General features: G+C 38.9%; 1 protein-coding gene across 1 annotated transcript in view; it reads left to right on the forward strand.

Moving 5' to 3' along the window:
• The window catches only part of GPR139 (G protein-coupled receptor 139), a 58,519-nt gene extending 43,171 nt beyond the window's left edge, over positions 1-15,348 (forward strand). The window contains exon 2 of the mRNA XM_043975985.1: positions 11,452-15,348. Within this exon, the coding sequence (XP_043831920.1) occupies positions 11,452-12,386 (935 nt within the window). The 3' untranslated portion in view covers positions 12,387-15,348. The remainder of the gene's footprint in view (positions 1-11,451) is intronic.
• The last annotated feature ends 410 nt before the right edge of the window (positions 15,349-15,758 follow it).

Consider the following 15,758-nt stretch of genomic DNA (forward strand, 5'->3'; position numbering starts at 1 on the left):
GGCATTATAATCCTGCTATTAGGGAGGTGATAGTTCCTCTCTATACTGTCTTCATCTGACCTCCTTTAGAGTATCATGTTCAGTTCTAGATATCATGGTCTAAGAAAGACATTTATAAGATGGAGAATGCCCAAGAGAGACCAGCCAAAATGATAAAGTCTATGTCCTATTTAGTATATGTCCTATGAAGATTGGTTAAAGGAAGTGGACATGTTTAACCTAGAGACAAGAAGACTCAGGGGGATGTGTTCAGGTTGTCTTCAAGTATTTGAAAGGCTGTACTGGGGAGAAGGCACCGGGTATTGCCTTTGCCCACAGAGGGCAGCACCTGAAGCAATAGATGGACTCAAGGAAAGAAGCAAAAGTTAGGCTTGTGTTAGAAGAAGCTTTCCTAACAATTAAAACAGTGCAGACTTAGAATGGTCTCCTTAGAGAGGTGGCAGTTCCCCCTCTTTAGAGTCTTCAAGCAGAGTCTTGACAAGCATTTTTCAGGTTTCCTTTCCTAGATGGGTTGACCACTGAAGTCCCTTCTGATTCTCAAATTCTGGGATTAAGTTATAGACCAAATGTGGGTCATTATGTTTCAACGTCATGATGTGATTGGTAGTATAACCAAACCCATGTAATAAAAGGCTAGGTTATCATGGGCTACACCTATAGGCCTGCCCATTGGACTCCTTGCCTGCTCAGATGAAGGCTAGATCTTATTCCCTCTTCCCCATGGCATCTATCAAAGCAGCATGAGCAGCCCACAGCATGCTGCCAATGTTGAAACCCCATAACCCCAAACAAGACCCACATGGCCTGCTCATGCCAGGGGACCCTGAAGCTCTGACTCCAAGAAGCTAAGCAGTCAGATTCTGGTCCAAACGGAGCCTTTTTCAGACGCCCTTCATGTCTTTGCCAATTATTATGCCCAATGACGCATAACTTCAGGGCCTTCATCCCAGGTCAATAGCCCATGTGAATGGTATCATTACCTTCAGGCTCATAAAGACATACTTCTGCATGGTTACTGGTAGAGGTCACCTTTTGAGGCTTTTGGTGTGTCTCATTTCCCAAGGCCAATTTCACCCTTTAATCAAAGATCTCGGATGATTTGGAAAGGTTGTGGTGCCCTTGTAGTTCTCTATGTCTCCCTTTCTCCTGGGCCCACATGTGTGCATATATATAATTATGCTCACCAACACACCTACACAACCCTAACTAAATAGTTGCTAAATGTTCTAACTATGCCTCCTTCTCCCCACCCCCCATTTTTCCTTAGTTCCTCCCTTACATTATTTCTTATCTCCACTATTAGAGTGTCAAATTGTTCAGTCTTCAGTACAAAGCCTGGAGCCTCTGAAGGAGAAACTCGATTAATCTTGAATATAAATAATAAACCTCATTACCAGGTTGGCCACTGAGTAATGAAAATTTTCAGGTTGAGCAACTCTTTGAGACCATCTACTTAGTCGTGGAGGAGTTGCAATCTGTGTCGGCGGAGGGAGAACTAACCCCAGTGAAATTAGAATCTTTGAAGTATGAATAAGAAAGGACAGCTCATGAAAAAAAAAATGGTAAGTGATGGCAATTCCTTGTCCTGTCCAGCCCCTAGGACTCAGACACATACAGAAGAAAAGCTTAGGTCCTCATGGGAAGTGCGGAATTAAGATTAGAGGATCATAGACCCAGAGTGGAAAGGACTTAATAGGTTATCTAGTACAATCTCTTCATTATATACATCATTTAATAAATACTTCATTCAGAAAGTGAGGTCAGGGAAGTGAGTTGCTCAAGGTTATACAGAGAGTAAGAAACAGAGCCAGTATCCAAACTCAGGTCTTGGAACTCCGATATCACCACTCTTCCCATGAGCGCCATGCTGCCTCCATCACAGGTCTGTGTGTGCATCTTGGCCACTTGTTTACTTATGTTTTCCCAAAATAACACTTTTCAGTTTCAGAGACACAAGCCAGTTGTTTTCCAACACCTATGGTAATGATTTAGAGCAGTGATTCTAACTTGGAGATCACAGCCCTCCAAGGGGTCCCATGGGTACATTTTAAGGGGATCTGTGAACTTGGATGTAGGAAAATAGTTCTTTTTCCATTAACTTGGAACTGAAATTTAGCATTTCCTTCAATGATGAATTTTTAAAAAGATGCCATTTTGAGAAGGGATAGATTTTTACCATCCTGCTAAAGGAGTTCAAAAACCAACAAAGGTTAAGGACTTCTGATTCAGAGTAATATCCTTCACCCCATGGTATGGACTTTGGGGAAATTTCTGGCTAACTTAGATTTAGAAGGCAGGATAACTCAGACAGGATAGGCCAAACCAGTTTACTAAAGCCACTCCAATGGCAAGGGAATAACTGAAGGTTGTCAGGATCCAGGTCTCTCACCTTTACAGGAAATAGCTCTGAAGAAGATTTTGCTGTCCTCTTTGACATAGTGGAGGGGTATCCAGGTCTGTCCCACAAGAGACTGGGGTCTTACTTCCCAATGAGAAAGTCTTTTGTCCTAATTTTGATTGAGAACATTTTTTTTGTGGGGTAATGAGGGTTAAGTGGCTTGCCCAGGGTCACACTACTAGTAAGTGTCAAGTGTCTGAAGCTGGATTTGAACTCAGGTCCTCCTGAATCCAAGGCCAGTGTTTTATCCATTGTGCCACCTAGCTGCCTCTTTTCTCCTAATTTTGAGACTGGTCTGTGGTACAGTAGATAGAGAGAATGTTGTATTTGGAATCAAGAAGATGTGAGTTTGAATCTTGCCTCAGGCTAAATGTGTGAATCTGGGCAAAGTAATTTAATTTCATTCAGCCTCAGTTTCCTCATCTGTAAAATAACAGTATTTACTTCACAGAATTGTCATGGGGCTCAAATGTGTTAACCTATGTAACATGCTTTGCAAACCCTAAAGCGCTATATAAATGCTGGCTATTAATAATTACTGTTATTATGGCCAACATTTTTATAGCATATAAGCTCTGTGTAAACAAATATTTACAAAGTGCTTTGTAAACCTTAAAGTGCAACATAAATCCTGGCTACTATTTTGCACCATATAAACGCTGCTTTTTATTAGTCATTAATATTGATCAATATTAATAATTAATATTTGTAACTATCAATAATTAATAATAGCAGCATTTACATAGAACATAATAGTAGATAACATTTAAATTGTGTTTTAAGGTTTACAAAGCACTTTACAGAAAAGCTCTTCAACTATTATAAATTATTTCTCCACCTCGAAATGATCATAGGGTCCCTTTAGCCCAAAGAACTCTGTTCTAGGGGTCAGAGTCAACCAGAGATTAGAAGGATTATCTTTTGCCTTTCTTTGTATCCTCTGCTCTCAGCATAGTGCCTAGCATGTAGTAGGTACTTAGTCAATACTGGATCACTAAGGGCCACTAAGGGTCAATTTAGAGCTGGAAGGGGAAAGAGACCTTTGATATCATCAACTCTAACACCTTCATTTTATAGTAACTGAAGTAACTGAAGCCCAGAAATTTTAAACAACAGATAGCAAGTGGCAGAGCAAATAGAGACTTGAACCACATCTTCTCATCTACAGTGTTCTTTCCGCTATACAGTCACTTGCTCAATAAAAGGCTTCAAGAAGCCTGAGAGGTTTGTGGGAGCAATAAATCATTCAGCACTCTTCTGGACTGCACAATAGTCTGTTTGGGCTCCCCTTGGTGTTTTGATCACATTGACCTTAGACTGCCTGGTTCTGTCTTGTTTCCAGTCCTTTGCAGCCATCTTTGAATCATTCTGCCTCTAAACTGTGCAAGCTTGGGCTTCTCCCTTCTTGTCACTACCATTATGATTCTGCTGTTATCCTCTGCTGCTGCTCTCTGCTGCTAGAACTTTGTATTATCCCATTCGACAGCAGAGGGGAAGGAAGGGGAGGGGAAGGAATGAAAGAAAATAGGTTGAGGATTGGAGGTCTGGTAGATGATGCAGAAAGTCGCAAGACTACCCTCAAATGCCCAATGTCATAAATTCCTAGTTCTGAGTCAATAAGGAAGGATGGTTTCCTCAAGCTTCAAAGTTCAAGGATTTTGATTTGTCAGTTTCAGAGATGAGAGGACCTTTAGAAATAATTTCCAAAAGTTCTTTAGCTGGGACTCACAAACTTGGGTTTTTTTTTAATATTTTGATAATTGTATTTCAGTGAAATTGGTTCCCATTGCAATCCTATGTATTTTATTTATACATTGAACAACATTTCTCTAAACAGGTTTCATCAGACTGTCCAAGGGGTTTATGACATAAAAAAAGGTTAAGAACCTCTGATCTTGGAGGCAGCTAGGTGGCAAAGTGGATAAAGCACTAGCCCTGGATTCAAAAGGACCTGACTTCAAAGCCGGCCTCAGACACTTGACACTTACTAGCTGTGTGACCCTGGGCAAGTCATTTAACCCTCATTGCCCCACCCAAAATAAAAAAGAACCCCTGATCTAGTCCAACTATCAATAGAATATAAACTTCTTAATCAATCAATAACCATTTATTATGTGCCTACTACGTGCCAGTCACTGTGCTAAGTGCAGATGAAATTGGCTGTTTGTTTTGTTGTTGTTCTTGTTATTGTACACCCACCACTTGGTACCTGGAATCTAGTAGGTATATAATAAATATTTATTAAACTGAATTAAATTTACAGGTAAGGGTAAAGAGACCTGGAGATTTAAAGTGACTTACTAATAAGCACATAATCTGCTCAAGGTTACACATCACCAAACCCTATTGCTCTCATCATCACCCCCAAAGGCAAAAATTGTCCAGCAAGCCCTTGGCACCAGCGAACACCATTGCTACCTTTCCCAAAAGGCTGCGCCAGCCAGACCTGCCTCCAACATGTTTTATCCCAATGGGAAGTCTGAAACCAAGGAAACTTTGGGGAAGATGGATAGAAGCAATGAGTGATGGCAGGAGGGGGAACAAAGTAGCTCCATGGGGGGACTCTAAGGGAAAGGGGAAAATGGCTTTGTTTCTTCTCATTATGACTGAGAGCATCTGTTATGAGAAAATATTGCTGCTCTTAGCCCTTGCCAAATTGAAAACATGGATCTCAGGTGCTAGATCAACTTGGCAAAAGAGAAGCGCTTCCTCAGACAATCCCTGGGGACTGAATTCTGCATAATGATGGACTACACTCAGGCTCAACTGCTATGGAAGTCAACAGTCAGTTAATAAGCGTGTCTTAAGCACTTCCTGTGATCCAGGCACTGCACTAAGCATTTGAGATACAAAGAAAAGAAAAATGGTCACTGTAAGAAAAGTACATTCTGGGGACAGTTAGGTGGTGCAGTGGATAAAGCAATGGCCCTGGATTCAGGAGGACTTGAGTTCAAATCTAGCCTCAGACACTTGACACTTATTAGCTGTGTGACCCTGGGCAAGTCACTTAACCCTCATTGCCCCACCAAAAAAATAAAAAAGAAGAAGAGTCCATTCTAACTGAGGAGACAACATTCAGATAACTAGGTACATGCAAGGTATGTTCCCAGTAGATGGAAGGTAATATCGAAGGGGAAGACACTAGCAGTTGGGAGAGAAGGGGGAATGGAAAAGACCTCCTGGAAAAGGTAGGACTTGAGTTAGGTCTTGAAGGAAGCCAGAGAAGCCAAGACATGAAGAGGAGGGCATGGATCATTCCAGGCATGGGGGACGGCCCGAATGAGGGAAGCTATTTCAGGGAAATAGGTCAGCAGGCCCTACTGAATCACTGATTACTAAGACATCTGCAACTACCCAGCAACTAGAACGTAAGCTCCCTCAATGCATAGACCATGTATTTTACCTCTTTTGGAATTTTTACAACCCCAGTCCCCAAATTTTCTATCTACGATGACCAGAACAATGAAATGAATACAGTAGTTATTTAATAAATGCATGTTGGGTAAGTGAAACACATTTATTACTTGAGAACAAAAAGTATGAGTTCAAGTCTCAGCTTTGTCACTGTGTAACCTTGGGAAAGTTGCTTAACTTCTCTGTGACTCAGTTCCCCCTCTGAAAACAGTGAGGGAGTTGTACTGGATGACCTCTAAGATCCTTTGCAACTCTAAATCAAACAACCTGCATTCCCAAACTACACACTCACATTGCCCTAGAATCCACCATTGTACACACAGGTTACATTCCTTCACATCCTTGACAGGCACCCTTTTTCTCATCATCTACCCATTCAAGCAAAGCAGGGGCCAACTCTCCATCCTCAGCTCAAAGCCCCTCATTCAATGGACTTTTTCCAAACACAAGGACCTGGCTTACTAACACACCAACTCTACTGATGATCACCTGCACCTTTATCATTTGGGAGTTAAGTTACAGCTACCAATTGATGTGAACCTTTTCACCTTACACACACACACACACACACACACACACACACACACACACACACACACACACACACACACACGTTATTTCTTTATTTAGTCAGATACTCATCTTGCATTGTTTCTTAACTCCTACGTTGTTCTTCTTTATACATATCTTGTCACTTCACCTAGATTGGAAATTGCTAGTTGGCTGGGCCTGTTTTGTATACAAAAGCTTAAAAGTGATGTTATTGCTCATAGGTTTATACATTGACAACCAGAAGGGACCTTGGAAGTCAGCAAGTCCAATACCCTCATTCTACAGATGAGGAAACTAAAGCCCAAATACACTAAATGATTTCCCCAGGGTCACACAGATAAGAAGGGAGTTTGAATGTCAATCTTCCTGACTCCAAGTTGAATGTTTTATCCGATATGCCAATCTAGCTCACAGAATGAAAGTTCTCCCAACTTTCTTATAGTTAAAAACACATGCAGGGGGCAGCTAGGTGGTGCAGTGGATAAAGCACCGGCCCTGGATTCAGAAGGACCTGAGTTCAAATCTGGCCTCAGACATCTGACACTAGCTGTGTGACCCTGGGCAAGTCACCTAACTCCAATAGCCTCACTTAAAAAAAACAAACAAACCACACATGCACATGGGAAAGATGGTGGGGCGTTTTTTAATCCTTTTGAAAGCAACTTATCAGCAAGTACAAATCTGTATAGGTATACCTTACTTTAAGCATATCTCAGTTTGGGAAATTTTAAATTTAAGAAGAGAGCAAACTAAAAGGCATTGATATTTCATGTACAAAAGCAATCTTCACAAAAGAATCCTTTCATTGGCCAACTATTGTAAAATAAGAATAGGAACAGTGATTGGATCTGTCATTACATTGATGAGGCAATTCTCAAGTGAGAAAACCCCTTCTAACCAACAAAGGTAGCATCTTTGCTGCAACTTAGTGTCATGGGGAGATGCCAAAGAATTGAGAGATTAAGTGAATTTCCCTGGGTCACACAGCCAGTATATCAGAAGTACTACTTCAACCTAGGTCTTCTTGACTTAAGAGACCAGCTCTCTAGGTACTACCCCCATTGTAAAATGTTTGTATAAAACAGGATTTTATTTACCCCCCAAAAATCAATCTATACACACTCTTTAAGAGATCACATAAAGTATAGCCACTAAGGTACCTTCAGAATTAAATGATGGTCCTTGAATATCTCTATCGTGGTATCAAACTAGCTAATAATAAAAATAGCTTTCATAAAGTATATTAAAGTTTGCAAAGTGCTTTATAAATATAATAGTAACCAACATTTATACAGCACTTACTATGTGCCAGGCACTATGCTAGGCACTTTACAAATATTATTTCATTTGATTTGATCCTTACAACAACCCTGCAAGATAGCTGCTATTATGATCTGCTATTAAAATAATAGGTGCTATTATTTTACAGATGAAGAAACAGAGGTTAAATGACTTGCCCAGGGTCACACAGCTATTAAGTGTCTGAAGCCAGATTTGAATTCATGTCTTCCTGTCTCCAGGCCCAGTTCGCTGTTCACTGCACCACCTAACTGCAAGCATTGGAGATTTGACTCAAGAGGTAGATGTGCCCCCACTCAAGCTTTAGGATTTCAACTGATTCCAAATGACCCCAAATCTCAGACCCCAAAAGGTTTGGCTCAGTTTTCATACTGGTCTAATGATGAAGTGTTGTTTTATTTAAATGCTGGACCAATGCCAGATCAGCATTTATTTTACTCAACTTATTTTCATAGCCTTATTGCAGGCAGTAAGTTTTTGCAGCAGCACTGTTCCCACGCACACTGTGAACTCAAACCCTTGAATTATCCCTAATCATGTGGGTAAACTTCTATCAGCTCCGATGAAAGCTGCTGGTAATTTGATTGCCATCTTATTCTGCATGCAAGTAAGATACAAAGCTTTTAGTGCAATGATCAAGACGAATCAGAGAGGGACGAGGTAAGAGCCCAGAGCCAGTCAACCTGTAATGTGATTTGGGCACTTAACTCTCCACCACTTCAAAACAATTTTCCATAGCATTTTGAGAGGGGGAAGGGGAAAAATAGGCCTCTCAAAACCAATTGTGACACAGCCCTTCAGCATGAGCCAGAACTAGTGTGGTTACATTGTGGAGACACACGGCTAAGTATCTTCTCACATTGTGCTAAGAGGATTGTTCTATATGGAGATTTCACTAAGTGGCCCCCTGGGTCTTCAGAGGGTAAATTTATCCTTATTGAAGTCATAAGAGCTTGTCTTACATATCCAAGTCTTTAAGGTTTGCAAAGTACTTAGAAATATTTTTCTTCTTTGACCTTACAAAAACTGCATTTTACAGATGAAGAAATTGAGGAAACTTCCTGCATTTTACAGATGAAGAAACTGAGGGAACTTCCTAGCCACTGTAAATCAGAGGTTGTTAGAAGAATCCTATACATCCTCTGTGGGCTACATGAGTTAAAAGATTTTTTTTAATCTGAGTAATCTATATATATTTACCAGTCTTCCCTGGGGTTACTAGCTCTCAATACCTATCCATTTCATCCTTTTGGGCCCCTAGGATGGGCCCCAGGTCACAACTGTATAACCTACAAATTTTGCTCTTCAACTAGCCTATAGGTAGATCACACAGAGTATGGAACCTGAAGTCAGAAAGACCAGAGTCCAGATTTGGCCTCAGACACTTACTAGTTGTGTAACTCTGGGCAAGTAATGAAACTTCTAATGGCCTCAGTTTCCTCCTCTTTAAAATAGGGTTTTTGTAAAGATGAAAGGAGTATATATTTGTGCTTTACAAAACTTAAAGCCCATATAAATATATAAATATAAAGCACTTGAGAAAGGAGGGTAAAAGGAATATGCTAAAGTAGAAAGGAGGAAAAAGGAAGTAGAATTTGATATTTTTTATCATTGGAGTGCATGAGAAAAAGTGTACAAACACTGAAGAAGGGGTAGGGGAAAATGAACAGCAAATGACTATCACTCTTATTGGAAATAGACAAAGGAAAGTTGAACACATACTTTTAAAAAATAGGTTAGTGTAGAAACACATAAAATTCAACAAGGAAACATCCAGGAATTGGTGAGGGGGTGCAGGGTGGGGGGTTGCTAACAGGTGGGGAAATACCAGGGAGGAAATAGTCACAAGCAAAACAAACAAACGATACTGAAAGGGATTTTAAATAAGAAAAAAAAAGCAGGAAGGACTATAGTCTAAAGGACTGCCAATAATTTAGGGCATGACTGGACAAATTTTTATATATGGATCTAATGAAATAATACAGCAAGAAAGAAATGAGAGTAATGACAATTGTAAAGAATTTTATGTAGTATGAACTGATTCAGGGAGAAGTGAGGAGAACCAGAACAATTTATACAAGGAAAATAACATTATAAAAATAAATAAATAAATATAAAAATAAATAACTTTGAAAAAAAGAAGAAAAAAATAAATAAATGACTTTGAAAGATATCAGAACTCCCTTCAATGCAATAAGCAACTATGTCTCTAGAAGAACTATAATGACGCGTGTTACCCATCTCCTGAGACAAATAATGATGAACTCAAAGATTCACAATGAAACATACATCTTTGGATATGGCCACTATGTAGATAGTGACTGTAGAAAGTAAACTTTATTTAACTAGGCTTATTCATTCCAAGATTTCTTTACATTTTTAAAGGAGGAAAGGATGTGTGGTAATGTAATGTCCAAAAGGTGGGCCACTGAAACATCGGTGAATGCACAGGAGAGAAGGAAGTTCAGAAGGAAGCACAGCAAGTAGAACAATTTGAAAATAATGTGAAATTGTAGTAGTTTTTTTTTTCAAAAGATAGCCAGATGAAATGGAGATTTGTGATTTAAAATACAATCTTCTTTTGCTATTGTGCTAGGCATATGGAAGTGTATTTTTTTGGTGTTTAAGTTCAGAATTACAAAAAAATAATTATAATTACCAAGCTTGGTCCCAGAAGAAAAAAAATGAAACTGCACTTCTCCCTTATTGGTGGGAGGGTGAGGGATGGAGAGGGAAGGGACTGTGAGTGGTGGACTCCACATGTAAAATCAAACTTGGGTGATATCTTGGTTAGTTTTGCTGAACTGTTGGTACCCCACTCCCCTTTTGTTCCTTTGTTATGAGGGGTAGCTCTCTGGGAGGGAAAGAAAAGGGAAATCTATTGGGAAATGTAGGAGGTATAAAAAATGAAATAGACCAATAAAAATCTTCATAAGAAGATACCATTTGGTCTTTGATGCTATTAGTTTTCTGATTTGAGGTTTCTCTATTGTGCTCTGATCCTTCTCATATAACTTGACTAATGAAGAAATATGTTTAATGTTGTTATGTATATATAACCTATATCAGATTGCCTGCTGTCTAGGGAAGGGGGGGAGGGAGGGGAGGGAGGGAGAAAAATTTGAAATTGGAAATCTTATATAAACAAATGTTGAAAACTATTTCTACATGGAAAATAATAAAATACTTTTATTTTTTTAAAAAAGAAGATACCATTTAGTCCAACTCTCTCCTTTCAGAGAGGAGAAAACTGAGGCCCCAGAAGATAAATTTAACCACAGTTATTCAGTGCGCTATTTCCAAAGAATCCATGAATCCTCTGAATAAGGTAGCCCATGACTAAAGAAACTGATACAAAAGAGGAAATGTTTGAAAACGAACCTAAGAACCTTAGAATCCTAAGTCTAGAATTCCCAATCAGAAATCAATCAATAAATCAATAAACATTTATGAAGCATCTATTATGTGTCAGATCCTCTACTAAGTGATAAGAATACAAAAAGAGGCAAAAGACTTTCCCTGCTCTTAAAGATCTGGCAGAATAAGAGGGGAGGAAAGTCTCAAGGATTCATCCAGTCAATCTCCATGCCTCCTACTAGTACCAATTTAAATTATGGCTGTCTATAAAGTAGTAAAGTTTACACTATTCATTCAAATAATTTGCGCCTTTGTCTCCACTTTGCTGTGAATGCCACTGCATAAACCCATGAGATGTGGGCTTGGGGACTGATGTTAGCCAAAAGGTCATGTGTGTTTCTAAACAAAATTAATTTCTCTTTTCTCTGCAGCTAACATTCTAACTGTGATCATCCTGTCCCAGCTTGTGGCACGTAGACAGAAGTCATCCTACAACTATCTCTTAGCCCTTGCTGCTGCTGACATCATGGTCCTCTTCTTCATTGTGTTTGTAGATTTTTTGCTGGAAGATTTTATCTTAAACAAACAGATGCCACATGTCCCAGACAAAATCATAGAAGTTCTGGAATTTTCTTCCATTCACACCTCCATTTGGATTACTGTCCCATTAACTATTGATAGGTATATTGCAGTCTGCCATCCACTCAAGTACCACACTGTCTCCTATCCAGCTCGCACTCGGAAAGTCATCATAAGTGTCTACATTACCTGCTTTCTGACCAGCATCCCATATTACTGGTGGCCCAATATATGGATTGAAGACTATATCAGCACTTCGATGCACCACGTCCTCATCTGGGTTCATTGCTTCACTGTGTACCTGGTACCTTGCTCCATTTTTTTCATCTTAAATTCTATCATTGTATATAAACTTAGGCGAAAAAGCAATTTCCGACTCCGTGGCTACTCCACTGGAAAAACCACAGCTATCCTATTCACCATCACCTCCATTTTTGCCACACTTTGGGCACCCAGAATCATAATGATCCTCTATCACCTTTATGTGTCACCTATCCACAATAGCTGGCTGGTGCATATTATATCAGACATTGCCAACATGCTGGCCCTTTTGAACACTGCAATCAACTTCTTCCTTTATTGTTTTATCAGCAAGCGATTCCGTACCATGGCGGCTGGAACACTCAAAGCTTTCTTTAAGTGTCAAAAGCAGCCTGTCCAGTTCTATACCAATCATAACTTCTCGATAACCAGTAGTCCCTGGATTTCACCAGCCAATTCCCACTGTATCAAAATGCTGGTTTATCAATATGATAAAAATGGGAAGCCTATAAAAGTATCCCCATGACCAGGGAGCTATTTCCACTTCTGCCCCATTTAGTGGGGCTCTAAGATCTTCACATTATACTTGCTGAAACTTCTCTTCTCAAGAGTGGCAACCAGATTTCATGTCTCTGTAGCCTGAAAGACTATCAAACTGGTAGAACGAATACATATTAGGCTGGTAGAAAAGGAAGAGAAGCATGATTTTGTTTTTACTTTGGCAAGTCATGTTAAGAGCAAAAGTCCCTGCCAGTTTGATACCTCTGTGGAGGGCAGGAGTACTCTGCTCTTGGGTCTGTGTGGACCCAATAGCATAAAAAAGTAGTATATGTCCAAATCTCAGCACTCTATGTGGTCACTGGGAATAACTCTTTATTTTTCAATATACCCAAGACCCAGTAGTGCATAATTGATACTACATTCTTTATTCAAAGAGCTTAGGTAATCTCTTCATCATGCTATTCCTAGCTCCTAAGATTGAATGTTTCCACATTTTTCAAGGTGTTGTTTGCATTTGTGCACTTACCGAAAAGGGGGTTTTTGACTTGACGTATCCCCACTCATCAGTTGCTGGTGCTAAAGATGACACTTCGGGAAATAGAAGCATCTTTACCTGTCCTTTCCACTCCTGATAGGCTCTCTTGGAAAAAGCTCTGGAACAAAATACTTACTGTTCATATGTCCTGGGCAACCAAGAAGCATCCCCCAAAACTAACATTATGTATAGATTTTTTTTCATCTTATCCAAGACAGAGGATCTTCTGGCAAGCAAAAGGAAAAAAAAAGATTTCTTGAGCCCCAAACAACAACAAACAACAGCAAATTATTGCCATTAGTTTTCATTGGATTTTCCAGAGGCTCATGAGTTTGGGGAATTATACATAGACACAGCACTCTAATGTTTTCCATCTAAAAGGCTTGTCATGTTTTTTTCCAAAAATCCAACTAAGCCTTTTAAGCATAGGATTCCAAGCTTGCTCTTTATGGAAGCCATGTAGCAATGAAAGCAAGATCCACACTGCTTCTTGTACAGACATTCTCTGATTTCCTTTTTTTTTTTTGAGGTGAGGTAAAAATGGGTCAAATATTTGGGATTCAGTTGTGAGAGTCCTCCAAGTTTTAGACAAGGACAAAATCAGTTCTCCCTGACAATTCATATGTACAATCAACTTTCCCAGATAGTAAAAAGAAACTGTTAGCATAACTGGGGAGTACACCTGCATCTCTATATTGGACTTCCATTGTCCGGTAGGATTAGTTCTGGTTTACAACTGGATTATTATAATGATGATAACCTATTTCCTTCCATACTCCCAACAAGCACAAATACAGTATCAATGAATCAGATTTTCCATATGATATTCTGCAAACATACACACATACACATACACATACACATACACATACACATACACATGCACATGCACATACACATACACATACACATACAGTTGATCTGAGTTCATATTCATCCACTTCTCCATTTCAAGGAAGGAAATACTTTCAAGAAATCTCTTTTTCAGTCACTCACCACATTCTGACTGAAGTGATAGGAACTTCAGGTGGGTCCTTCCAAAATGACTCTGAAAATTCAAAACGGATGCTTTTACAATAATGGTCCTTATTTCTTTGAGAACCTAGTAAAGTTTTCACCAAAACAAATAACCTTCATGATCTGTTTTAACTCCATTTAGGTCCCAAAGTTGAGTGTATGTATATTCATTTAAACATGATTGGCAATAAATGAATGGGAAAAGACCACTCTATTGCAGTTAGTCATGATGCCCCTGAGCATCACAGATTCCAAGGAGTGGGTATACTTTACTGGTTCAATCTCCATGACCCTACCTGTTCCCTATTAACCTCTTAATTGAGTGCTTTCTTGTGGATTTATATTTACCAAAGTGTATCAACACATAATAGGTCTATTTATTTTTTAAATGCTTAGTGACAAGGAATGCTAGTTTAAGTTTTATGTGAATGAGTTAAAGTGCAATATCTATAAAGATTAAGTGATTCATTTTTGTGAATGTATTTATCATGAAAGCATATATTTACAAGAATTCCACTGTTCTATATTAATCTCATATAAACTTGAATGTTGAGGTTTGGTTTTTTTAAGACTGAGCATAAACAATGTTTTCCATGTGCTTCAGTTTATTACTTTTCTTAACAATAGAGATTCTACTGACTAGTGGTATCATTGTTTTTTCATTTGGATTATATTTTATATCTTGACAAATAATATTTAAAAGAACTCTGATTTTTTAAGTCATTCCATTGAGTTCTTACTCTCTTCTGGTTAGAATTCATGTGTGTCTTTTTGTGTCTCTTGAACAACTTTGTTATGTGTCTCTTGTATTTGTCTCTTGAACAATTTTGCTTCAGAGAAATTGAGGGCTTTAACTTATTATTAATACTGATAAAACACATAAATAAGGATAATATATACTTTGAAGATTTTTATTTCAGGCCAGTTTGGGAAACAAAGCCTTGATTCAAGAAATTTGCCATGTAGGAGCCACTGTCCACGATAATAAAGTTGTGGCCTAATTTTTGGTCTGTGAGGCTCCTTGTAAAGACTGCTAATGAGCCAAACTCTTGTTATATGATTTGGACCTACTGTTGTGCATACAGTGAAGTTAAGCAAGCACATACTGTATTTTCATTGACCCACTTGGGAACTAGAATGTCTTAGAGGGGCAAGGAATGGAAGAGAGAGGAGGAAAGAGAAGATGCTAAAGAAAAATCCATTTACAGGAGGACTGAACATCTATTACAGTAATGTGCTTGAGAAAAGTGACTGCATACATAGTGTTGAAGGGCCAGTTGGGAATGTCTGAAGTGACTAAGTGAGTTAAATTGCATTTTAGGTATTCCAGGTCTAAGAATGAGAAATATATTTAAATTGTAAATGTTCTTATTTTCTTAAGTAGATACTATATTGTGTTTGGCAAACTTGTTTGTATGAATAATAAATTCAGATCTGGTGCATACTTTGTTTTTCACGTTTGTGGCTAATGAGGATGTTTATGTAAGCAACTAAAAGGCTAAAATGATAAACCTGAATTGTGCATTTTACCTATTCAATGCAACAGACATCTATTATTAATGTACTACATCCAAGGTACTACACAAGGTGCACTTAGCACAGTGCCTGACACATAGTGGTGCTTAATAAATGCTTACTGACTGACTGGGAATAAACCGAGAAGTCATGGGGAAGGTATGATATAGTGGAAGGAGAACTGGATTGAGACTCAGAGGACCTGGGTTCAAATCCCAGTTACCATTTGCCACCTGTGTGACATTGGAAAAGCCTTTTAGCCTCGGTATCCCCTTCTCTGAAATGAAGGAGTTTGACTAGTGAACCTCTAAAATCCCTTCCACCTCCAGA

This window comes from Dromiciops gliroides, chromosome 1, assembly GCF_019393635.1.
Source record: "Dromiciops gliroides isolate mDroGli1 chromosome 1, mDroGli1.pri, whole genome shotgun sequence".
In the NCBI taxonomy this organism is placed as follows: domain Eukaryota; kingdom Metazoa; phylum Chordata; class Mammalia; order Microbiotheria; family Microbiotheriidae; genus Dromiciops; species Dromiciops gliroides.